Here is a 27,542-nt window from a genome sequence, read left to right as displayed (position 1 = left end):
TTCTTCATTTGAAAATTGTCTATTCATATCCTTTGACCATTTAACAATTGAGAATGGCTTGTATTCTTATAAATTTGTGTCAATTCTCTATATATTTTAGAAATGAAGCTTTTATCAAAGGTCTTGATTGTATATTCCCCCCACGCCCCTGCGCCAGTTTTCTAATGTTGGCTGCATTGGTTTTGTTTGTATAAAAACTTTTAATTTAACATAATCAAAATTATCCATTTTGCATTTCATAAGTCATCTAGGTTTTTGGCCAAATATTCCTTCTTTCTCCACAGATCTGAGAAGTAGACTATCCCTTGTTCTCTTAATTTGCTTATAATATTATTATTTCTATCTAAATCATGAACCCATTTTTGGCCTTATCTTGTGTGTAGGATGTTAGGTGTTGGTCAATGCCTAATTTCTGCCATACTATTTTCCAATTTTCCCAGAAATTTTTGTCAAGTAGTGAGTTCTTATCCCAGAAGCTGGGGTCTTTGAGTTTATCCAACATTAGAATACTATAGTCATCTGACTACTGTGTCTTGTGAACCAGTACTTTATTTCTTAATCAGTACCAAATGATTTTGATGACTGCTGCTTTGTAGTATAGTTTTAGGTCTGATACAACAGGACACTTTCATTTGCATTTTCTTCATTAATTCCCTTGAAATTCTTGATGTTTTCTTCTTCTAGATGAATTTTATTATTATTTTTTCAAGCTCTGTAATTTCTTGGCAGTTTGGCATGGCACTGAATAATTAGATCAATTTAGGTAGAATTGTCATTTTTATTATATTAGCTCAGTCTACTCATGAACACTTGATAGTTAATACATGTTCATTAAAATTGTTTCCATTGATGAAATTATATCTGTTTCTGATGTTGAATCATTTGATAGTGCTTTAGGGTCAACATTTTTTGCTGGGGGGGTTGTCTTTACAAACTGTAGTTGCTTGAGGAGGTGGGGACGTTAGCACCTACAGATATGGTTACCAGGTCATGTATCCAGAGTTGCTACTCTGACTGTGGGGAGTGGATTTGAAGCAGGGGTGATGGTCTGGGGAGCACTGTTCTTCTAAAGTTTTTGGGTTCAAAGTCCTGGTCTGTCTTCATTTAGCAATTTGTAACTGCTGTAAAATTTCTGTGGGTCTTTGAGCAGCATCACATGCTTGTAATGTCTCTGGCTGGCTTGCTTCAGTGATGATAAAATTGAGTTAATAAGGATATAAACTTACAGTTGCTTCATATGGGAGCTGTAAAACTTCACTGTATTCTATGCCTACTGGTTCCTTTCTTGGTTTAGACCAGCTCTCTTGCACATATGTGCTTTTTTGTAGCAAGGGGAATTGGAAAAAAGGTTTCAGAGAGTAAATAACTCTATACAAATCAAATAGTTGTAAAATGTAAGTGGTGTTGATGCTAAATCATTATTATCACTTTTATGAAAAATAGCAAATATTTTTCATTTAAGTATTGAATAATGTAATCATACCCTATTGAAATATCCATTGCCAGATGGACCTGAACAATTTTTATAGCAACAAATCACAAAGCTGATTTTAACAGCCTTTTTATTTCATCCCTATACTTCTCAAAGATGTCAAATTGTGGGGGGATTTCCTATTATGACAATTATGACAATGAAAATACTTAGAACTTTATTCATGGTTCCAAGATCAAATTAAAAATAAAATATCCATACATGGAATAGTAATATTTCTATCATTATCCCTAATCACCTGAGTAATAGTACTACTTTATATAATCCTTTATAATTTTAAAGTACTTTTACATATATTATTTTAAAATTTTATATTGGACTTTATATAAAGTTCATGTTTTTCAATTGTATATTATTGGTTGCTTACTTTTGATATTCTTCTGCTTTAAGTAAAGCAGTAAAAATTTAAAATTTAAATAAAAAATTTAAAATAAAAAAGTAAAAATTTATATTTTATTTTAACTTGATGTGACAAATGAGACTGTATTTAATGTCTCTTTAAATGAATTGGATAAACTGTATTTAATGTCTATTTTTAATGAATTAGATGAATCTCTGATTATATAGTTTGTAAAAGAAATACTTTCTGGCAAAATGTTTTATTAATTAAATAGTTATTTGAGTATTAGTAGATTTCAAGTCAGAATCTTCAGTAGATTTGTTAAAAAGATTAACATTAGGCATTGGAAAAATATTTTTAATGGGACTATTGATGGAATTCTTAAAAGATACACTGATTGTAAAAATTTTATATGATGGAAAACCACTTACAGTTTAAATTAAATTATTTTTTAGAAAAAACTACCTTGGGATATTCCCTTCTCCCCATTTTTTCATGATAATCTTCTAAGTCTTTTTTCAAACTTAGAGATTCCTCTTGGAGCTTTGTCTTCTTCATACTTGAAAGTAATTAGTTAGGTAGACATTTATTGAGGATGAGAGATATAAAAGAAATTCTTCAGGATAATTGTTTCTTTATGAATGAAATAATTTTTATGGGGTTCCATTTAGAGGATATTATATTGTATTGTTTTAATACTCTTACAGTGGTATTAGGAAATAATTATTTTAAAAATTAGAACTGTGGATGATTTTAATGGGGGGCATAAGTTGGTTAGTGTAGTAATCCTTTTCCTAATTAGTAAAATGATTTAAATCTGTGATTTAGAAAAAGGAAGATTAAAAGTCATCTATGTGAATACTCTTTTTTACAGATGAAGAAACTAAGGCTCACAAAGTCTAAGTAATTTACCTGAGAACATCTGTGTATTAAGTAACAGAACTAGGCATTTGAACCCTGATCATCTGACTTCAAATCTTGAACTCTTTAGATATGATTCACTTTTCAATGATTTTTTTCTCTCAGTCTTTTGTTCTTGATTCACAGTTCAGCATCCTTAAAACAAATGGTAGACTTAAGAACTGGAAAAGACCAGTCTAACTGAGAAGATTGCATGGTGAAATTCGTTTTGAGCCAAGTCTTAAAACAAGTATTCTGCTGCATTGCTTTTTTCCCCTTTCCTTTAAAAAGGCAATCAAGACAGAATAATCAAAGGCAAGGTTGCAGGAAGAAATATTCCATTGTGTTTAGTAGAGAACAACTGGGATAGAGTGGAAGAGTTACTATAGGTACAAGATAAGAGTTTGCATAAAAAAAATTAGAGGCCCTCACTGAATATGAGGTTGGAGAATTTGTCCCCTGACTAGTATGTATAATTTTGGGATTGTGTCCATTGATGCAGCTCTATTCCTAATTGACATGATGAAAATATAGATGTCACCAAATGCTGTAATTGATGATTTTTGTCCTTAGTGTTTATATGCCAGAACATTTGGGCCATTGGCTTAAACCAATGAATTTTCAGTCTCATGTCAGTCATTTGTGGTCCTGTGGGTTCTAGCTTACACATTTAATGGTCCACATATTGTCTGTGTGGATGGATGGATTTTTCAAGAAGTAAACTACCCTCACTATATCTTCTACCCTTGCCTTTCTTTATCATGAATTGTGTGGTAAAATTTCTGCATGTAGTTCTTTCCCGTATGGTTTAGGAAGATCACAAACTTCTGCTCTTTTCTCTGGACTACAGTTTTGATGTGCAGATTAACCTGGCAGTACTGTGGGGTTGAGTGTTTCTGTCCTGAGTTTCATGAGTATCTTTTCATTCATCCAGCATGTATGTGCATTCTAGACAGTCATTATGACACAATGGAAACAGAATTGGAGGTGGAATCCGAGAACCTGGCTCAGTTTCTGAGTTCACCACTTACTACTGTCTGACCTTGGGTAAACTATTTCCCTTTGCTGAACTTCAGTTTTCTACTCTGTAAAATGAGGAGGTTGGACTAGGAGGCTTTCAGAGTGGTCCTTCCTCTTCCCCCAGCTCCACAGCTATGATTCTATGAGCTCTCTCTGCCCTCAAACTGTTGAAATTGGTGACCAAGTAATGCATTCTAATATCTCCTTGATCTCCAGGCCATCTGTGTGCAATGTATACACTTACTATTACTCATATATTTTGTTTTATGAAGATTAGTTTATAAATTGTTTAGTAGAAGTAACCTTCGTAACTGCCATAGCACCCCTTAAAGAGAAGGATATTTCAGTCATGGTCCAATAGGTTTTGCTTTCCAAATATACTATTGGAGGGAATTCTGAATGTTCCCTAAAATTATTATTTTATAATAACCAGTGATTGTTGGAAAAGTTACATTGATAATTGTAAGAGGCTGAAACTCTTGAGTCAATGCATTGAGATTGGACAATTGAGCACTTGAGGCTAATTACTGATTGGACAATACTCTAAAAGAATATGCTTGGAAAATGGCCCTTCCCACTATCCTGAGCTGGCCCAATCATTTGGTGTATGCAGAGAATTGTGGCAGAGAGTAGGAGGTGCAGTGAGACTAGCCAGACTCTGGGTGCTTCCCTCCCCTTCACTTCTACTGCTAAAGACCAAGAATAAAGACTTTTGCTTATCCTGACTCTGGCTGATTCTAAGGTATCCTGCGTTCTAATGGGGTTGCCACAGATAATTACACAGAATGTCCTAAAAGTCTTAGTGTAGTTTTAAGCTTTAATAGCTTGATAATTAAGTTTTAATGGCTTAAAAATGCACTAGAGTTTTTGGGTCACCCTATATAATTTTGCTTCATACACTTACTCCTGTGATTTATTATTTACTAAAAACTTTCCTACAAGAAAAAAATTAGTCATTAGAATAGATGTGGTTTGAAAATAACTTAGTGTGCTGAAATGAGCATTATATTTAAGTGGAGTGAGATATTATAGAGTATATTTTGCTCTTTGAGCATAGTGCCAAGTTGTTCTTTGGGGTGGTTGGATAAGTTTCACAACTTCACAAATTAGTGTATCTTATTAGTATATTATACTATACTATACGTTATAGTTTTCTCACATCCCTTTTAGCATTTGTCATTTTCTTTTTCTGCCATGTTAGCCAATCTGATAGATGTGAGAAGGTACCTCAGAGTCATATTAATATGATTTTTTCTAATTATTACTGATGTAGAGCAGTTTTTATTTGTCTGTTGACTATTTGATTTCTTCTGAAAACTTCCTGTTCAAATACTTTGACATTTATCAGTTAGAGAATAATTCTTATTATAAATGTGATTCAATTCCCTATGTATTTGAAAAACAAGACCTTTATCAGAGAAAGTTGCTATATAATCCATCCCACCCCATCCAGTTTCTTATTTTCCTTTTAATCTTGGCTGCACTGGTTTTATTTGTGCATTTTTAAAAATTTCATGTAATTCAAATTATCTATTTTATTTCCTGTGAATCTTTCTAACTCTTATTTGGTCAGAAACTCTTCTCTAATTTATAGATATGACAGATATATTTTTCTATGTTCCCTTAATTCACTTATGATAGCACCCCTTTTGTTTAAATCATTTAAACATTTTGACTTTATCTTGGCATGAGTTATGAGATACTTGTCTGTGCCTACTTCCTTTTCTTTTTTTAAAATTAATTTTATAATTATAAATTTTTTTGACAGTATATATGCATGAGTAATTTTTTTTTATAACATTATCCCTTGTATTCATTTTTCTAAATTTTCCCCTCCCTCCCTCTATTCCCTCCCCTAGATGACAGGCAACCCCATACATTTTACATGTGTTACAGTATAACCTAGATACAATATATGTGTGTAAATCCAATTTTTTTGTTGCATGTTAAGTATTTGATTCCAAAGGTATAAGTAACCTGGGTAGATAGACAGTAGTGCTAACAGTTTACATTCACTTCCCAGTGTTCCTTCTCTGGGTGTAGTTGTTTCTGTCCATCATTGATCAACTGGAAGTGAGTTGGATCTTCTTTATGTTGAAGATATCCACTTCCATCAGAATACATCTTCCTACAGTATTGTTGTTGAAGTGTATAGTGATCTTTTGGTTCTGCTCATTTCACTCAGCATCAGTTCATGTAAGTCTCTCCAAGCCTCTCTATATTCCTCCTGCTGGTCATTTCTTACAGAGCAATAATATTCCATAACCTTCATATACCATAATTTACCCAACCATTCTCCAATTGATGGGCATCCATTCACCTTCCAGTTTCTAGCCACTACGAAAAGAGCTACCACAAACATTTTGGCACATACAGGTCCCTTTCCCCTCTTTAGTATTTCTTTGGGATATAAGCCCAGTAGCAGCACTGCTGGATCAAAGGGTATGCACAGTTTGATCACTTTTGGGGAATAGTTCCAGATTGCTCTCCAGAATGGCTGGATTCTTTCACAACTCACCAACAATGTATTAGTGTCCCTCTGTGCCTAATTTCTATCAAACCACTTTGCAGTTTTCCTAGCACTTTTTGTCAAATGATGAGTTCTTGCCCCCCAAATTTGGATCTTTTGGTTTATCACATAGTAGATTATTATGATTATTAACTACTATGTATTATATACCTATTCTGTTCCACCGCTCTACTATTCTCTTTTTTTGCCAGGACCAGATTGTTTTGATGATCTACACTTTGCAATATTTGAAATCTAGTGCTGCTGGGCTTTCTTCCTTCAGTTTTTTTTATTGATTCCTTTCATATTCTCAACCTTTTTTTTAAGGTTGTTCTTTTGTTCTTGTGATAAGTTTTGTAATTTTTCTTTTACTCTATAAAATAATTCTTTGGTAATTTGATTTTGGTAATTTAATTGGTATGTCACTGGATAAGAAAACTGATTTAGGTAGATATTTTCTGGGTATATTTTGGATATAATTTTTATCATATTGCCTTGGCCTACCCATGAGCAAGTAATATTTCTCCAAATGTTGAGGTCTGTATTGTTTGGAAAGTGTTTTGTAATTGTGTTCATATAGTAACTAGATTTGTCTTAGCAGTATTTTTTGTTTTCTGCAGTTATGTTAAATGGAGTTTCTCATTTTGTCTTTTCCTCTTGGATTTTGTTAATAAGATTATAGAAATTATGATAACTTATGGACTATAAGGAGAAAGTCCTGCTTTCCTCTGACCTGGGCCCAAGTCAGAATGCTTTCCCTCCTTCCATCCCTATCTCTCTTCTTCCTTCTTACCCCATCTCCTCCCCTGCCCTTCCACCTTTTTTTTCCCCTTTTTCTTTCCCATTCCTCCCCAGAGTCTCACAAAGAGCTTTGTATATGCCCTTTTCATGACTTCTATTGTTTGAGTAATGTGCCGAGGACCCAGCATGAACATCATCACGCTTAACCAAGTCTTACTTATGTGTTTGATCTTCTACAATACTAAACAAGAGAAACCTATGATGTTAGCCACCTATATGTTAGTTGTTTTATTATATCAGTTCTGAGAGTGTAATAGTGAATTAATAATAGTGCATAAGCAACCAGTCCTCATTAAGAAATACTTAATGAACTCTTACAAACAAGATCTGCCTTGTAAATTTAACTCTTGGAATTGAGAATAATAATTTCTGGCATTTACATATTATATAGTATTTATATGATAGATGGTATTTATATAGCTTTAAGATTTGTAGAGCACTTTACAAATATATTCTTATAATAGCCCTGGGAGGCAGATACCATTGTTATCTCCCTTTTACAGATGAAGAAACTGAAACAGTAGTTAAAATTACTTGCTCAGGGTCACATAGCTAGTAACATCTGAGACTAGATTTGAATTCAGGTCTGCTTTATTCTAGGTCATTGAATTTATTCACTCAGCCATGTAGCTGCCTCATAAATATCCTTTCATACAAATTTCAATGTCTGTTTTGCTAATGCTTTAGATTTTATATTTTGAATGACATTTGTGGTGTTTGAAAATGTGTATATGTGATCATCTTTATCTACCACTTTCCCATTTTTTAGCTTTCCAGTTATTTTTAAAAAATACCAAAATTTTAGCTTTTCTTTGAGGCAGATGACATTTTTTTCCCTACTAGTCAAGAAGCTGACTGTTTTGTGAATATGGCATAATTTTGCCTTATTAGTGAAATGCAGTTCATGCAAAGGCCTATTATATTTCCAAAGATACTTCTTTTTGATGACAATAAAGAGTTTAAAATCTTCAGTGCTGACCTTTCCCTTCTCTTCAGGCAATTATTTTTTGTTATTTGTAAGCCACCCTCACTAATGTGCATTGTTAGTGCCTAAAATTAAACATGTCTAAAATTGATCTCATTATGTTAACAAGATATTCTTAATGATGATTTATACCATCTAAATTTCCCCATGAAAAAAGTATATATTTTTTAAAGCTGCATTTAATCTTTCAGATCAGTAGGGTACTATTTAGAATGTTGTGCTGGACTGGAAAACTCCTACATTTGGTAATACAAGGCACAAGATCTCCTTCCCTTACTAGTAACTCAGCCTTTTTGAACCTTATCTTAATCAGGTATAGTATGGAGATGAAAATGCTTTCACTATTTCCGTAATTATTATGAAGGTCAAATATAGTCATATAAGATGCTATTTAACTATAATATAAAACTGAGTTACAATTTTTATTCTAGGAGTAGCTATATACTGATTTAATTTTCTCATTGAAAGTAATCATTTTATGAAAATATACCTTTAGGGAGTTAAAGGAAGATGGTAATTAGAATAACTCTAAACAAAAGTCTCTAGAACTTTAGTTTCCTTAATATCTTCCTTTGAGGTGATGGGGGATAGTGGGGAATATAAGTTAAGGAATAGATTACTGTTCTCATATGAGATATTGTTGCAAACCAACTAAATGCTTATAGAAAAACTCTTGGTCCTATTTTTGTTTTTATTCTAGTTCAGTTTCAGTTTTTCTGTCATTAATCAAAAACTCTATAGCATCATTGGAGGGGTTGTAAAAAGACAGTGTATTGATTCATTGTTGGCAAAATGTTGAATTAGTTTAAGCATTCTGGAGATAAATTTTGGAATTATAACAAGATAGTGACTAAAATGTCCCTATTATTTGACTCAGATATCCTATTGCCAGTCATATTTGACTAAGGATGTTAGAAATAAACATAAGGTCCCCAATACACTAAATTTTTAAAGCAGAGTGTTTTGTAATAGCTAAGAACTGGAAACAAAAGTAAAAGCCCATTAAATGAGGAATGGCTTATACTTTGAATGTAAACAATAAAGGAAAATGTGGGAAGACATACAAACTGCTAAAAGGAAAATAAGCAGACCAGAAATATTTCTATCTCTAACTCTAATTCTATTTTTTATTTATACTATAACAATGTAAATGGAAACTTTCCTCTCTTCTTTGCAGGAGTAGGCATAAAACATTGTGGGTAGAGAACATTATATACCTTATTAGATTGAGTAAATGTATTGGTTAGTTTTGCTAAACTTTTCCTTCCCTCTTCTCCCTTTTAAATTGTTTTTTGTTTCAAGATTGATTTTTGGAAAAGGGAAAGAGGAAAGGTATATTTGTAAAATAAAGGGGATGTAAAAATAAGAAATGCCATTAAAAACAATTCAAGTGCCAATCTTTCTGATAAACATATTCATCACCCTATAGATTTACTTGAAAATGTTTTTTAACCTCCCTTTAGTAATTTGTTTGAGAAAAATGTAAGTACAATTTTTAGAAATATTTGAAACATTTAAAAATTTTAAATTTATTCATTTCATATTTATTTTTCTATAGAATTGATTAATTCCTTTTGTTTTCTATTTTTTTCCACAAAAGAATACTTAAGATAGGTTATTCTACATAATTACTAAAAAAATCTCCTTCTGTAGGAAGCATTATGCAACCCAGAACAACTTTAAAATTCATTTCAGATTGTGATAATGTTCTCCCTATATCATATGTAGCATATTATGGAATGCTCTAATTCTCCAGCACTTCTCATTGAATTAGACTTCTAAGTTCATTGTTCTCCTGAAACTGGAACCTGTTATCATATTTTACTGGACATGAAAAGCTAATAAACTAACAGTGCTAACCATGAAAAAAATATAGTATATGTAGCAGAGTTGCTCTGGGGTGATAAAATTGTGTGAAAAAGGAGCAGTCCTATATATTAATGGAATTTAATGTAGAAAAGTTATTTGATCTCTTTCTTTTACTGAACTATAAGTTTCTTTTGAATATAAGTCTGAAAAAGATTTTATTCTTACCATATCTTTATGCCTGTGTCTATGTGGGCAGTTTTTAAAGCATTTTTATAAAAAGAAAGCATTGACATTTGGGGAAGAAAAACTCTACAACAACAATGGCTCTTCACTTAAAATCAAATCATCAATAGTTCATGATGTTCAAAACATTTATTACAGTTGTCATGGGTTTTCTGACTGTTTGCAATGGTTCATATTACAATGAAAATAAAAAATTAGTTACCTAAGTTAAGTTAAGGGACTTAGTCAAGGTCAAAGAACCAGTATGCGTCAGAGATAGATTTGAATTTAAGTCTTTTTTATTCCAAGGCCAGCTTTCTAACTACTATGCCCTTGCAGTTTCTGAAGATAAACTAGATATACATTTGTGGGGTATAAAATTAGTTTAAATTAGTTTAGTGACATTAACTTTGAATCTAATGAACATTCTTTTATAAAATTTTAAGATGCTATTCTATGAAATGGTTAATTTGTTGTTGTTGTTGTTGTTTTTTTTTTTGAGGGGAGATAAGTAGCAATATTTATTTTAAAGTGATTTATATTTGTCCCAATAAACATTTATTTTGTTCTAAATGAAGACTTCCTCTTTTCTTTTTGCCCTTTTAGAATGTTGTTCTCTCAGGAGGATCCACAATGTTCAGAGACTTTGGACGTCGATTACAGAGAGATTTGAAAAGAGTGGTGGATGCCAGATTGAAACTTAGTGAGGAGCTCAGTGGTGGAAGGATAAAGGTAGTTAAAAATAAGAATTATATGTGTGATAAGTAGAATGTCTGTGTTGGAAATAAGTGATTCTTACCTTATAACATGAAGCTGAAAAATCTTCGCTTGGTACCGTGAAATAAAAACAAATCTTTATCATTTTCTGACTCACAGTATAAAATTGCATTCAGAGGTTTATTGTCTGAATGTATTCCAAGTATGCCATTAAGAGTGATATATCAAGTGATGCAGCAACAACAATTTTATACTGTCACTGACCCATATTTGAAGGCAATTCCCTTTTTTTATATTGAAGGATAGCAAGCATGTAGTGATAATGACCAATATCCTAAGGAAATTCATGCAATATATAGTCCTTTAAGAATACTTTCTTAAATTAGAATAATTTGGGAGTTAGAATATATTTCTCAAAGATATGCTTTATAACTTTCTATTATCTTTCTTTGAGATTTTGACCAGAGCTACTGGTCTTAGGAAGAAACACATATACGGTATCCATCCCAAGTCAAAAAGGACCTCAGAGGTCATCCACTTGATTCCATACCTGAACAAAAATTCTTTTCATAGCATGCCCCAGTAAGTTTATCAAGCTTCCCTTTGAACACCTCTAGTAAAGTCTTGAGGCAGCCGGTTCCATTTCTGTATAGCTCTAATTCTTAGAGTTTTTCTTAACATGAAACCTAAATTTTCTAATATTGAGTTGTCTTTCTGCAGCTTCCATTAATTTTTCCTAATTCTGTGCTCATAGGACAAATGAACAAATCTGATCCTTTTTGTCTATGATATCCATTCATAGATTTGAAAACAAATATTATGGTCTCACTAAGTCTTCTCTCCTCTAAGCTAACATCTCTGTTTCCTTCACTAATTATTTTTATATGGCAGGATCTTGATACTTTTTCCAATCATCCTGATTGTCCTCTTCTAAATGCTGTCCATCTTACATGCTACCTGTAATTAAAAACTTACAACAAGAAGAACATACTGACACTTAGAATTTAATTTTCTCTGCTTGTTCAGGGCAATATTATTCAGTGATTTTTCTCTGTGATTTTACATCCGGTCAATTCAGTTAGAGTTTGATTTAATTTTTTACATTTTCAATTGGTTAGAGTTTTGGAGAGAAAGCCTAAGCTTATAACCCCAAAGAAGATATACTATGTACTAGATATACTAATTTCTTTAGATTTATTCATGTTAGAGAGTAAGAAGCAGGTTCTGAAAACAGATATGTCTAAGAAATATTACTTTATAATGGTAAAAATTGTGTCTTGTAATAGGAAAAAGGGAACACAAACTAGGGACCAGCCTTTTTTGTTTTCAGACTGAAGTATCTTTTGTGTTATCGGAATAAAAATTATAGTGTTTGAATTAAATGTTTTACATTTTATTTTCTAGCCTAAGCCTGTAGAAGTTCAAGTTATAACCCACCATATGCAGCGCTATGCTGTATGGTTTGGAGGTTCCATGCTTGCATCAACTGTAAGTATATTTGAAAGATGCTTTTTGAAAATTCCATGCTAACTTTTATGATTTTAAATATATTTTGTCAGCATGCTTCTGAAAATGTTCAAATTGTGTATTTATATAATTGACTATGTACTTCATAAAAGTGAGTCATATCATTAATGATCTTAGCTTAGTCAGCTTTCAATATCCTTATTAATTAGGGAACAGGGAAAGCTGAAATGAAATCCATTAATGATATAAAAATCTCATGTTAGTCATTAGTTTTAGTCACTTTGTGAATCAAAGCTGCAAGCATCAAGCATATTCCCTTTCTATTTGCTTCAGCCATTATCTGGTGAAACTACTAAAAAAGAAAAAAAATTAAATATACTAAAAAATCCATGTAGTGGATTTGTACTTGAAGTTATAAGACCTGGATTCTAGTCCCAGCTCTGTCACTTAATAAATTGTGTTTTTTCAGATTTACTCTGAATCTTAGTTTCATCATCTATAAAATGGGAATAATTTTGACACTGTATCAAACAGTTTTATTGTGAGACTCATGATATTATGTATTATAGACTCTATATGTATAAGTAAAAGCTTCTAATAACAACAGTAGTAAGGGGAAAGAGAAGGATGTGAATAAATTGTTACTGATCAAATACTTGGATTTACTTTAGTTATTACTTTAGTTATTCACTTTATTTATTGAAGCATGTCTATAATCTGAATTTATTTTTGTTTTTCTTAGCCGGAATTCTTTCAAGTTTGCCACACCAAGAAAGACTATGAAGAATATGGCCCTAGCATTTGTCGTCACAATCCTGTCTTTGGAGTTATGTCATAGTGTTTGCCTTTTGAAAAAAAAAGTAATTCAGGTAGTCTCTTTTAGGTCAAGAAGTGTCCTTTGAAACTGAAGATACAAGTTTGCTGTAAATAGTGATATGATCAGATGTTTATGTCCATAAACTATGGGAGTGCTTGGATCACAAAGTTGATGAAGCACTGAATCTACATACAATCCAAAATCATTTCAAGGAAAGCCATTGATGTCCTGACTGTTTTAAGCCTACCTATTCCTTCCTTCCTAAATGTGGGCTTTTAGTTTAAAAGTAACTCTCATTTTCTGAGAAAGGGTAAACATTGTTTAAAATAATTGTTAGAGAAATGATATAATGGCAATCTTCTTTCCCCTAGAAAGGAAACGGGGATGTAAACCTTTTCTCCCACACCCTATTTTTGTAAATAAAAATTACAATGCAAATTGATGTTTATATTTCATATCATTTTGTATTTTATGATATTTGGTACAACTGAATGATGAGTTATGAGCACGAGTTATTCCTGTTATGGAGTTCTATTCTAAAGAGTTTTTCATTGTAAGGCATGTGCCAGTGTCTTTGTGGACAAAAAAACAAAAGTGGGCAAAAATGTTTGCTACACATCTGCTAGAGAATGTTATGATTTGTTTGGAGTAATATGAAATTGAAATACTATACCGTGTTGTATAAAAAGTTATTGCAACTGATATTTATTTTAGTTTTCTTGTTTGAAATTTCTGAAGCTGTTTTATAGAAGACAACATTTTGATGTTGATGAGTGGTGGGTGAATACGATGTTGCACTATTATAATAAAAGCTGTTAACATCTTTACAAATGTGTGTGTGTGTGTGTGTGTGTGTGTGTGTGTGTGTGTGTGTGTGTGTGTATGTGTATCCACTCACAGGTATCATTCATATGTGGGGATATTTACAGCTTATTTTTTAAGTTGCAGAATGAACTTTCTAAAAATGAAATAGGCTGCTTTATTAAGTAATGACATTTCCATCCCTGGAATTATATAGGTGAGGAATAGTTGGCTATATATCCATGAGCTTGTTGGGGAAATTCCCACACTCAGTAGATTTTTGGGCTAAATGACCTTTCAGTTCAATTCTTTCATCAGGATTTTCTTTATAAAGTGTTAATAATAATTTTATAATTTTCTTAAAATAGAGTGCTAACTTTAAAATTTTGTGCTCATGTGCAAAAGGTATGCTTTTTAATTTGTGATATTTTGGATAGCTTCACAGACTTGCATTTTATTTCATTTTTCTCATATAATTTATATTCACTTTTGTTTTACTGTAATAGACATTGTATTAATACCACATTGGGTAGCTATTTCCTTCTTTATGAAATATTTGGTCTTGTTCTTTAAGTGTGAAAAATGAAACATATACTTTTTGGAAACAATAAAAGTATCCTAACAACATCACAAACTGAGAGTTTGAGAATTTAGCTCATAATCTTTCCCTTTACAGCTGTCCTTTCTCAATTTCCCTATTGCTGTAAATGAGACAGCCGATTTCTTTCTTTCTCACAGTATAGTAGATCTACACAGTTAAGTATTGGCTGAACTGGAGTGATTCATTACTCCATCAGTATCTGAATTGAAAAGATTCTTAGATGCTATTTAGTTCTAGTCATTCCTCATCTACAATAAACCTAACAGGTGGTCAGCTAGCTTTTGTAATGAGAGAGAGTCCATTACTACTTCAGGCAGCCCATTCCAGTTTTAGATTGCTCTAATTATTATAAAGTTTTTCTTGTAATCAAGTCTAAATTTGTTTCTTTGTAATTTCACCCATTGCTCTTAGTAATACTCTCTGGCCAAGCAGAATAAATCTAACCTCACTTCCACGTGACTTTACTTCAGATACTTGAGAATATCTTTCATGGTTTTTTCAAATATGCTTCAACTCATAATCATCACCTTTAGTTCCTTCAATTGATTCTACTTCATCACAATTTACTGGCATTCACTTTCCTGTTCAGAGTTTTTTTTAGCCTATCAACATCCCCTATTAAATGTGGTATTCATAATCATTTATTTTACTTCAAATATATTCTGACCAAGACACAGTACTTCAGAAATATTATCTTCTAGATTGGGGTTCTTTGCCTTTGAAAAAAAATTTTAAAAATATTTTAATAGAATTATTATTATTATTTTTACATTATCAGATTGTTGTGGGGAGCAAATGAGATGGAGTTTGCAAAGCACTTTGCAATCATTCAATAAATATTTAAAAAGTGCCTTCTGCACTTTTTATTAATAGGCAGCTGGCAAGGGAGAGAGATGAAGAAAAGTAGCTAGATGGCATAGTGGATAGAGTGCTAGAGACAAGAAGACTCATCTTCCTGAGTTTAAATCTGGTCTCAGACATTTAACCCTGTTGGTCAATTTTCTTATCCGTAAGATGAGCTAGAGAAGGAAATGCAAACCTGTACAGTATCTCTACCATGAAAACCCCAAATAGTGCCATGAAGAGTAGACAAAACTAGACAACCACCATAACAATGTTCCAGGAACTATGCTAAGTGTTAGGGATATCCCCCCTCCTCCAAATGATTCTCAAATAGTTCCTCCTTTCAAATAGTTCACAGCCAAATGGGGGTGATAACATGCAGAAAGCCAAGTATAAATAAGCTATATCCAGGATAAATTTGAATTAATCAACAAAGAGAAGGTACTAGAATTATAGGGTTGAGAAAGGCTTCCTTTTGAAGCCAAATTTTAGCTGGAACTTGATGGAATCTAGGGAAACCAGGAGGTATAGGAAATAATGAAGGAGAACATTCTAGAGAGGGAGGACAAGCTGAGTCAAAATGCCCAGACTGGAGCAAGGAAGTCAAAATCACTGGGTCACAGAGCTTATGATGGGGGTATATAAGATATAAGAAAAAACTAGAAAAGTAGGGAGGAGGGCAGTTTAAGATGAGCTCTGAACATAAAATGAGGATTTTATGTGTGCGTGTGTGTGATGTGGTCAGACCAATGCTATATTCCAGGTCACTTTGAAAGCAAACAAAGCTGTTAATTTTGGCAACTCATTGTCAATTTTGTGCGATCTACAAATTTGATTAACTTGCCAATTATGTCTATCCATCATAGATGGATATCATAGATATCATAGATTCTTGACTTGCTCTTTGTGTTTTGTAGCATTTGGTTAAACTGAAAAAGGAAAAGTATTATATTTGGGGATAATCATTTTAAACCTTCTTATTCTTTCAGCTGATCAGAAAGATAACAAACTGGATATGATTTGAATATCCTTCTAGATCCTACATCCCAATTAGACTGTTCCCTGATAGTTGTAGAGGTATAATTTTTTCTCCTAAATCTATTTTTCAGGTCATCTGTTTTTCTGTATGATACCTCACATTTTCTTTTATTTTTTTTCAGTCTCTATGAATCTGGATATCATCTTGCCTTGGTGTACAGTCTCAGATGTCTTTCAGTTCCTTTAAGTTGCAAGTCACCATTGCTGTGCACTATTGTTCAGACCCCATCCCTTGTAGCCATAGAGATCTTGTTTTTCTCTGTGCTGACGTAGACTGGAAATATGATTCACTATGTTTTGTTTTCTTAGATTGCCTGATCAAGGTTGGGTCTGGTATATTTTCTCTATCTTTGTGCCAAAGTTGAGTTACAGAAATTTCAGCTATACTTTTTTCACGTTCCTTCACCATCTTGACTCCTCCTGATTAATTCATTTTTTTATGATCACTCTGTCTTGAATCATTTGTAAAAGATATGGTTGTGCCAAAGCAACATGTGAGAATGATTGAGTGCACATCTTATTTAAAACCACTGGAAAGCCTCATTAAAAATATTTATCTATTAAATAGCTCTCCATTTAATTGAAGATTATTTTACAATGTTAACTTTTATCTGCAATGCCTTTTACTTAGAACATGAAAATTGGAGGAAAAATAATTGTTTCAGTACTAAAACTGACAATGATAGCAGTCTCACTTGTTTAAGTCAGATATGATCATAAAATTAAGGACTGAAAAGTACCTTGATCATCACTTAACATAACATCCGTATTTTAACAGATGGAGAAACTAAAGTTCAGAAAGGTTAGTTTGCTAGAGGTCATTGAAATAATAAATCAGAACCTTTATTTGAAATACAGATCTTTGGAAACCAAGTACAGAGCTCATTCCAGTATAACAGCCTTTTTATTAAGGCTGAAAAATCTATACTTTGGGATGGGCATTTGATTCAACAAACATTTATTGTCTACTATTTGCAAGACACAGCCTCAAGCACATCCTCCAGGAACTTATATTCTATTGGTGAAATACATCTAGTTCAGAGGTAAATCAATACAACATAATTCTGAGGAGGGAGAGAGTATTAAAAGATTTGGAGGAGAAGATGGCATTTGAGCTGTCTTAAAAAGAAGTTATTTGAAGAGGAGGAATTGAATATGTCCAGGTATGGGAGATAGCTATTGCAGTTTGGAAAGCATTTATTAAGCCTGTGTAAAATTGTAGAATTGGGAGATGGAATGTCAAGTTAATGGGCAGTTATTCTGGTTGAATGGATACTTTAATTGGAGTGAGATATGAATTAGGCTAACTGGGTGGTGCAGTGGGTAAAATGCTGGGCCTGGAGTCAGGAAGGTTCCTCATCTTAAGTTCAAACCTGGCTTCAAATACTTACTGGCTATTTGACTCTGGGCACATCACTTAACCCTGTATGTCTCAGTCTTCTCATATGTAAAATAAGCAAGAGAAGGAAATGACAAACCATTCCATTATTTTTGTCAAGAAAACCTCAAAATAGGGTCATGAAGAGTTGGATACAACTGAAAATGACTGTACAACAAAATGGAAATAGATTGGAGTTGGATTCTTGAGGACTCTAAACACCATGCTGAGAAATTTATATTTCAGATAATAGGGAACTTAAAGGATTTTTAGCAGAGAAATAACAGTGATATTGCTGCCTAAGGAATATTATTTTGGCAGCAACGTGGAGAATCAATTAGGACAATAGAGAAACAAGAGAATTATTATAATTGTCCAAATAAGAGGGGAAAAATACCTTAACTGTGTACTGAGAGAAAGGAATGAATGGGAGAAATGTTGTGGATGAGACCTAGCAATTGGTTATGGTGATTGAGGTACAGGAAGATTTTAGGATGATTCCATGACTGTGAATCTGAGTCAGTCGAAGTATGGTGATGTCATCAAAAGAAATAAAATGGATGGATGGAGTAGGAAAGAAGGAGGGATAAAGGAATGAATGTTAAGAGCCCACTATTTATAAAGCACTGGACTTAATTACTTTACAAATATCACATTTGATCTTCACAACCACCTGCGGGTGAGTGCTATTATTATCCCTATTTTGCAGTTGAGGAAACTGAGGCAGAAGATAAATGACGTGCCTTAGTAAGTGTCTGAGGCAGCATTTAAATTTGTTTTTCTTATAGTAGACACAATGCTCTAACCATTTATCACATTTATCACTGCCTCACATGATGAGTTCCATTTTGATTACATTGTATTTGAGATGGTGATGAGATATCTAGGTGGAGATGTCCAATAGACTATTAGTGGAGGGGGATTGGAGTTCTGGAGAGAGATTACATATGTACATAAATACATACACACACACACACACATATATATATATATATACATATATATATGTATATATATATATATATGTATATATATATATATATATATATATATATATGTATATATATATATATATATATATATATATGTGTTACCTAAACAGAGGTGGAAATTGAATCCATGGGAACAAATGAGATTATCAGGGGAGATAATGTAAAGAGAGAAACTCTAGGAAAGAGCTTTGTGGGCCACCTACATTTAGGGTGTTGAGAATGAATGAAAATCTAGCAAAGATAGAGTAATCAGAAAACCAGGAAAAAGTGGTAGGACGGAAGTCAAGGTGATTTAAGAATGTCAAAGAAGTAGGAGTGCTATACAGCAGAGTTGTCAAATCCTGGTTTGTGAAGCCAGCTTAAAATGTGATTGAAAATATTTGACAAAACAAATAAAAATACAATAAAAGAACATTACATTTCAAAATTGCTAATATGTGGCTGCAAGGAATATGTATGTATGGCTTAGTGGCTCCTGTTTCTATTTGACTATAACATATAGTTTGTAATATGGAAAACTTTATGGAGGTCAAGTAGAATGAAGTTCAGGAGAAGGATTAATTTTAGCAATATTATCAGTAACATTGCCAAGAGCATCTTCATTGAATGGTGGAATCAAAAGCCGGGTACTTGAATATCAGTAAGAAATAAGGAAGTGGGAGCATCCAGTATAATTTTTTTCTCCCTATGAATTTGCCTGTGAAAAGAAGTATAAAACAATAGCCAGAGGGGATGGCAGGGAGAAGTGAATATTTTTAAGGATGGAAAGAGATCTAGGTGTGTTGGAGAAAAAAAAGAGAAATTGATAAAGAAATATTGAGGATGAGATTTGATGAAAATGATCAAAGAAAAAAACATGAAAGAGGAAACATCAAAGCCAGAGGTAGAGAGGCTAGCTTTGGGGAAAAGGACCACTGCTTCTTCTGAGATTATAGCATAGGACATAATGGAGAATGAGAAAGAGAAAATTTGATTATGGAGTTGGAGAAAAGAGGAAAGACAGGGCAAATGCCATAGACTTTTTTCCCAGGAAGGTAGAAGGTGAGATTCTTGGTTGAGAGGAAGAAAGGTATAGATGGGATTGAGAAGAGAACAGAAGTTTTGGAATAGCTTGGATTGTTGATTAGGGAAGAATAAAAATTGTTGTGATGCAGTTGTAGTTCAGTTGAGATTTTTCTTTGTTTTATGTATGACTGAATAATTAAATGTTTACTAGATTCCTTGACCAGTCTTATGTCACTACCTTCGATGGAGTTCAACAGGTCATGAATATAGTGAATGCTCTCTAGAGTCTACCTCATCAGATATTAGTGAGGATCAAATGAAATAATGTGTATAAGATATTTTGTAAATTTAAAGTCTATAAATGCTAACCATATAAATGCTAGCCATTATTAATGTTCAAGTCTCTGCAATCTGGCTCAAGCCTGCCCTTCTTGTTTTATCCCATACGCTTCCATTTCACATAATGGCCAAACTGTAATACTCTCCATTTTCTCCTTGTATTTTCTCCTCTCTCTCATCTCTATGCCTCTATTCCCAAGCTTCCTGTGCCTGTGTTGGAGGTAGGTACTATTTATTATTCTAATTTTACAAATGAGGAAACTGAGGCAGATTTATCACTGATAAGTGTTTGAGACTAGATTTGAAGCCATGTTTTCCTTGATGCACAGCCAGCATTCTATCCACTGTCATCTAGTTGTCCTAGATGTTCTCTTAAGTTCTCTTCTCTTTCCAAGACCAGAATCTCAGCTTTTAAAACTCTCTCTCTCTGTCTCTGAGTCTGTGAGTCTGTCAATCTGTCTCTGTTTCTGTCTCTGACTTTGTCTCCCTCTCTGCTTCACTGCCAAAAGCTCTTTTAGAACACAGTTGTTAGCCAGCTAAAAGGACCCTGAAGGTATTAATTGAACTTATTAATTTTTCCTCCTTACCTCAACTCTTCTCCAGACTTCACTATTACTTTCCAGGGCAAAACCATCCTTCTAGTCCCTCAGGTTTGCAATCACAACTCCTTGCTGTCTCTCATCCCCCATATCCAATATTTTGCCAGCACCTATCAGTTCTATATTTGTAATGTCTCATGTACAGGCTCTTGAGGGCAGGGACTAGCTTTTGCTCTTTTTTATATTCCCAGTGCTCTGCACTATATCTTTCACATGTTAGATGCTGTTGTGATTTTAGATATTATATCTATATAGATGATTCCCAGATAAATATTTTTAGTTTTGAACTCTAGTCCTGTATCACCAACTGTCTAGATATTTTAAATTTAATGTCCTACAGGTCTATCTGACTCATCTAAAATAATTCATATTTCTTATAACTTTTTATTTTCAAAAAAATCTGCATAATTTTCAACTTTTACCCTTGCAAAATGCTGTTCCAAATTTTTATTCTGTTCCTCCCCCTTCCTCCCCTAGATGGCAGTAATCTGGTATATGTTAAAAAGATGCAATTCTTCTATACATATTTCCACAATTATTCTGTACAAAAACAATTAAATCACAAAGGAAAAACATGAGAAAGAAAACAAAATGCAGGCAAAAAAGTGAAAATACTATGTTGTGGTCCACACTCAGTTCCCATAGTCCTTTCTCTGGGTGCAGATGACTTTCAATCACAAGATCATAGGAACTGACCTGAATCGCCTTGCTATTGAAATTCCTGTGTACAAATATTCTCTTGGTTCTACTCACTTTACTTAGGATCGGTTCATGTCAGTCTCTCTGGGCCTTTCTGAAATCATCCTGTTGATCATCAGAATTCATATTTTTGCCCCACTTCCCTCTTCATCTGCCAAGGGCAATCATCTTTTTAGTCATCTAAGTTTCAAATCTCTTAAAGTTGGTGTCAATGTTGACTCCTCAGTCTTATTTATGTACCCCATATATCCAGTAATTTGCCAAATCTTGTCATTTCTACCTTCACAAAATTTTTCCTACTTGTTTTTCTCTCACAAAGACCCCTTACCTTAAATGAAGGTCTCATCAACTCTTGCCTGGACTATTGCAAAAAAACATTTTGATTGCATTCTATGATCTAGCTATATTGCTACTTGCTTATTCAGTACCTACAACACTTTACCTTCCAGCTCAGTATCTTTGCATTGACTATTTCATCCAGTCTAGGATGTTCTTCCTTATCACCTCTACTTTTTAGAATCTCTGGCTTCCCTAAGGACCCAAGAATCCCACATTCCCTTTTGTGGGATACATTTCTGTTCCCCTACCCTTCAGAGCACTCTCTTTTATTTTAATAATTTTTATTTACCAGATAGATGCATGGGTAATTTTATAAATAGAGCACTCTGTTCTATGGTTGCCTTTAATTGATACTGATGTTTTTGTTATTTAGAAGTTGTGTTCCCCATTAGAGTAAAAGCTTCTTATGATTTTTCCCTTTCCTTGTATTCCCAACACTTAGTAAAGCACATCAATGCCTTGATAAAAATTTGTTGATTGTTTAAAGGACAGATTTAAATAGCTATAATAAATTTGAAGAAGGATAGCAGTCAGGGAAATCTTTATGGAAGAGGTTCCATTCACATATGTTAGATACACTTAAATAAATCATTTAAATCTATAACTCCTTTCTCTTTTTTATTTCCTTTCTATTTATTTCCATTATTCTTTCCTTTCCTTCCCCTCCTTGGCTTTCCTTAGACAAATGGAAAATTCAAATCCTTAAGCATAAACTGAATACCTAATGGGTACTGGGCTAGACCTGAACTTGTTTTACTTTTTTGTTTATTTCAACAAAGAAACAAATGTATTTATTTATTTTTAAATGAACAAATACATTTCTCTATTTTTGGTAATTCATAATCTGGGACAATCTCATTTTCCTCTTTCCCATTAACAACAAAAAAAATGAAAAATTTGAAAGCCCTCCTCTCCCAAATCAAATCAGAAACAAAACCTTCATCACAAATATACTTAGACCACCAAAATCTCTTGCCATATTGGCTCCAGAAAATGTGTTTCCCTCTCTATTTTTTAAATTTATCAATTTTTTTTGCAGGAAAGGAATAGTATTGTTCATCTTCATTTTTATGAATCCAGAGATTATTATTGCATTGATCAGAGTCTGAAAGGATTTTTATAGTTGCTTTTCTCTCTAGAGAAAAAGTTTTTGTTTTCTTGACAACATTTTTCTTCTCCTCACTTGAAGATAATTTTCAACATTTGTTTTTATAAGATTTTGAGTTCCAATTTTTCTCTCTCCTTGTTCTCCCCTTCCCCAAGAGAGCAAGCAATTTGATATAGGTTACACATAGGTTAATCATATTAAACAATTTCCACATTAGTCATGTGAAAAAAGAAGAACAAAAGGGAAAACAATATGCTTCAATCTTCATTCAGACTCCATAGTTCTTTCTCTAGATATGGATAGCATTTTCTATCGTAAGTCTTTTGGAATTCTTTTTGATCACTGTATTGCTGAGAAGAGCTAAGTCTATCATAAATGGTCATTTCACCATGTTGCTGTTACTTTGGACAATGTTCTGGTTCTGTTCATTTCATTTGTCTTCAGTTCATACAAGTCTTCCCAGATTTTTCTGAAATCCTCCTTGACAATATTTTTTAAAAATTATAGCTTTTTGTTTACAAGATATATGCATGGGTAATTTTTTAGCATTGACAATTGCAAAACCTTTTCCAATTTTTCCTTTCCTTCCCCCCACTCCCCTCCCCCAGATGGTAGATAGACCAATACATATTAAATATGTTAAAGTATAACTTAAATACAATATTGTATTAAACACATGCCCATACAGTTATTTTACTGTACACAAAGAATCAGACTTTGAAATAGTGTACAATTAGCCTGTGAAGGAAATAAAAAAATGCAGGTGGGCAAAAATAGAGGGATTGGGAATTCTTTGTAGTGGTTCATAGTCATGTCCCAGAGTTCTTTCGCTGAGTGTAGCTGGTTCAGTTCATTACTGCTCTATTGGAGATGATTTGGTTCATCTCATTGTTGAAGAGAGCCACATATATCAGAATTGATCATCATATAATATTGGTATTGAAGTATATAATGATCTCCTGGTTCTGCTCATTTTACTCAGCATCAGTTCATGTAAGTCTCTCCAGGCCTTTCTAAAATCATCCTGCTGGTCATTTCTTACAGAACAATAATATTCCATAATATTCCCTTTTTTTTAAAATTTTTTAAAAAAAATTAATTAATTAATTAATTAATTTAAAAAATAATTTTATCCCTTGTATTCATTTTTCCAAATTATCCCCTCCCTCCCTCCACTCCCTCTCCCCGATGACAGGCAATCCCATACATTTTACATGTGTTACAATATAACCTAGATACAATATATGTGTGTAAATACCATTTTCTTGTTGCACATTAAGTATTAGCTTCCGAAGGTATAAGTAACCTGGGTAGATAGACAGTAGTGCTAACAATTTACATTCACTTCCCAGTGTTCCTTCTCTGGGTGTAGTTATTTCTGTCCATCATTGATCAACTGGAAGTGAGTATTCCATAATATTCCTATACCACAACTTATTCAGTCATTCTCCAATTGATGGGCATCCATTCAGTTTCCAGTTTCTGGCCACTACAAAGAGGGCTGCTTGGCAAATTTTTTTGAAGAAGTTGTCTTGTTTGTTTCTGAACTACTCTGATTTTTAACCACATCCTGCTAAGCTCAGGCTTCACTGGAAGCACCAGGACTCTGGGACAATCTGCTCTAAGGGAGGCCCACAACATCCCCACCCTGTTCCAAAGAAAGGGAGTGGAATTTGGAGGAAATAGGATAGCCATCCCTTTGCCACCAAACATGTAAGTCTCCCCTTTAGGTTATTTAGCTGACTAGCACTAAGACCTAATCATCTTTCTGGTAGACCTTATCCCTCTTGAAAGACCAAGTTTTTAACAGTGCTCATGAGTAGCTTTTCTCTAATCTCCCATGGTTCATTCAGTACTAATTCCAGTGTATGCATGTCTGGAAGTCAAAAGGAGTCATGAGCGCCTCCATTCCCACCTCACCAGTCTCACATTCTGTCAACAAATATTTACTGTATGCTCTATATTTGTCAGGTGGGCAGCTAGCTGGTTCAGAGTATAGAGTGCCGGGGCTAGAGTCGGGAAACACCTTCCTGAGTTCAAATTTGACCTCAGATACTTACTGGGCAAGTCATTTAACTCTGTTTGCCACCATTTCTTTCTCTGTAAAATGAACCAGAGAAGGAAATGGTAAAGCACTTATTTCTGCCAAGAAAACCCCAAATAGATCATGAAGAGTTTGAACTTGGCTAAAGCTGATTTTGCCAGGTATGCTACTTGGGATAACAGCAGTAATAATAAAAGCTGTCTCTGACTACAAGAGCTTGCACTGTAATTGGTAAGATGTCATGTAAATTAGTTACTACAGGACAGACACACACAGAGAAGGGATACAGAAAGCCGCCTCCTGGTGATAGGGTGTGAGCTGAGGCAGTGTGAGAGATTTAGAAGAGAAATAGAAGTTGAATATTCATAAACTCTAGTGGTGGGTAGAAACCAGTATCCAGGCAATCACTCACTGGCTCCTTCACTAGTACTTTAAACATCAATGATTACTATTACCCAAGCACTATTAAATTTATTCTTGTCATCCTATCAAGAGGACTCCTCTGTCACAGACTCTTGGTTTTGTGATCCCAAACTCCCAAAAGGGCAAAAGGAACTAAGGGCAACAGGAAAGCTTGTAAGAGCCTTTCCCCAAAAGTAGGGATAGCCACTGAAAAACAATAATAGCTAGCATTTAAATAATGCTTTAAGTCTGCAAAGCACTTTATAAATGTTTTATTTTCACAATAATCCTATGAGGTAGGTGTTCTTATTCCTAATTTATAGATGAAGAAATAGATCAAGAAAGGTTAATTGACTTGCTCTGGTTAAATACATCTAGTGTTTCAGGTCAGTTTTAAATTTTGGTCTTTCTGACTCAAAAGTCCAACACAGGGGAGGAAAAAACAATGATCATGAGACTGATTAGGTTGAAATCGTAGTCAATCTTTTACACTAAATATTTTTTTCCCAGAACCCAAGAGGAGGAAAAAAAATCAGAACAGTTTAAAGGTCATCTCCTTTTATTTTTTCTTATTATGCTTTATTAGAAACACTAATGGCCAATGCAATAATCAAAGGACAAACAGGCAAGAAAATAGTCTCTGAATAATCCAAAGAGCCTGAATAATTGATAATTCACTGTATTCTTCAAATTCTGACATTGAAAGGCATGGAAAGGTCCAAAAATACATTAAAACTGGATGACATTAAGTAAGTCTTCATCCTGCTATTATCCAAATATGACAGCTACTCAAATTGCTGACATAAAAGACAGCAATCCATTGCTTTCACTGAGAAATTTTGAAGGCATTTAACTTAGAAGACTTGGGATCAAATAAAGAAAATGATGGTTTCTGTTTAAAAAAAAAAAAAAAAAGGAAGATTTTTTAGCACAGTATCACATGCCATTCTTGTTTTTATTAGCTCCATGAAGTATTCTGTTTTCCTTAAAAATAGCAACTAGATGCCATAGTGATTAGCACGATACAAATATATATCCAATTAGCACCATACATGCCATTAGCATTTCTAATTTCTCTATCTTTTGAAAATTTTATTTATAAATGCAATAAAGTTTCAATACATTGGGATTTTATCATGGAAAAAGATGTCCTAAAATGTGATGTGATGTAAACATAAATGGATTAGATTTTTCCCATGCAAAATCTATGATTGATGAATGCAGGAAAGTAATGAAAAATTAGATGAAAAGATGTCCATTATACTCAATATCATCTTTCTACAAAGAACCAAAACACCATCTGTAACTCTAAATTTTCATTAATTATTTATCACTAAGGTCCAAAAAGAATCATTATCATTTCTTTTCTTTCCACAATACAAAATAATATAAAAAAATCAAAGAATTTTGTTTTGGAAACTTCAACTTCTCCCATTTTATTCTTCACTTCATGGTTTGGAATAAGAATGAGTCTATAGAGTATCCCCTCTCATCAACTCTGTCCAATTCTTTTAGTGACAATCCGTTAAGTACAATTGTAGTAGCCATAGTAGCAATTAAAAAAAAATTCATATATTGCCTAGTTACTTGCCTTACATGGAGTGCTGTGTTAATCAGCTTCTCTCTCTCTCTCTCTCTCTCTCTCTCTCTCTCTCTCTCTCTCTCTTTCTCTCTCTCTGTCTTTCTCTTTTTTATCTGTCTCTGTCTCTCTCTTATCATCATCATCCCATATAGAGACATAAACAGTTAAATCTTATTGAATAATATGGCTTTTTTCCTTTTCTGTTTGCCTTTTTATTCTTTTCTTGAGTCTTGTGTTTGAAGATCAAATTTTCTGTTCACTTCTGGTCTTTTCATAATGAAAATTTGAAAGTCTCCTATGTCATTTAATGTTCATCTTTTCCCCTGAAAGAATATGCTCAATTTTATTGGATCATTGATTTTTGGTTTTAGTCTAATCTCCTTTGTCTTCCAGAATATCATATTCCAAGGCCTAATTTAATGTCAAAGCAGCTTAAATCCTGTTTAATCCTAACTGTGTTCCTTGATATTTGAATTGTTTCTTTCTGGCTGCTTTCTGAATTTTTTCCTTGACTTGAAATTTCTTGAATTTGGTTATAATGCTCTTTGGAGTTTTTATTCTAGCATCTTTTTCAGGAAGTGATTGGTGAATTTTTTTAATGGCTATTTTACTCTCTGGTTCTAGGATATCAGGACAGTTTTCCTTGATATTTTCTTGAAAGATATCTTGGGATCTTTTTTTGATCATGGCTCT

The 27,542-nt window shown here is 33.3% G+C and overlaps 1 protein-coding gene across 3 annotated transcripts in view; it reads left to right on the top strand.

Moving 5' to 3' along the window:
- The window catches only part of ACTR3B (actin related protein 3B), an 82,705-nt gene extending 68,795 nt beyond the window's left edge, over window positions 1-13,910 (top strand). For all 3 annotated transcript variants that reach the window (XM_074267407.1, XM_074267408.1, XM_074267409.1), the window contains 3 exons: window positions 10,685-10,810; window positions 12,200-12,283; window positions 13,005-13,910. In XM_074267407.1, coding sequence (XP_074123508.1) covers window positions 10,685-10,810; window positions 12,200-12,283; window positions 13,005-13,100 — 306 coding nt within the window. In that variant the 3' untranslated portion in view covers window positions 13,101-13,910. The remainder of the gene's footprint in view (window positions 1-10,684; window positions 10,811-12,199; window positions 12,284-13,004) is intronic.
- Window positions 13,911-27,542: the final 13,632 nt, after the last annotated feature.

This window comes from Sminthopsis crassicaudata, chromosome 5 (assembly GCF_048593235.1).
Source record: "Sminthopsis crassicaudata isolate SCR6 chromosome 5, ASM4859323v1, whole genome shotgun sequence".
NCBI lineage: Eukaryota > Metazoa > Chordata > Mammalia > Dasyuromorphia > Dasyuridae > Sminthopsis > Sminthopsis crassicaudata.
This window is presented reverse-complemented; position numbering and strand designations above follow the sequence as displayed.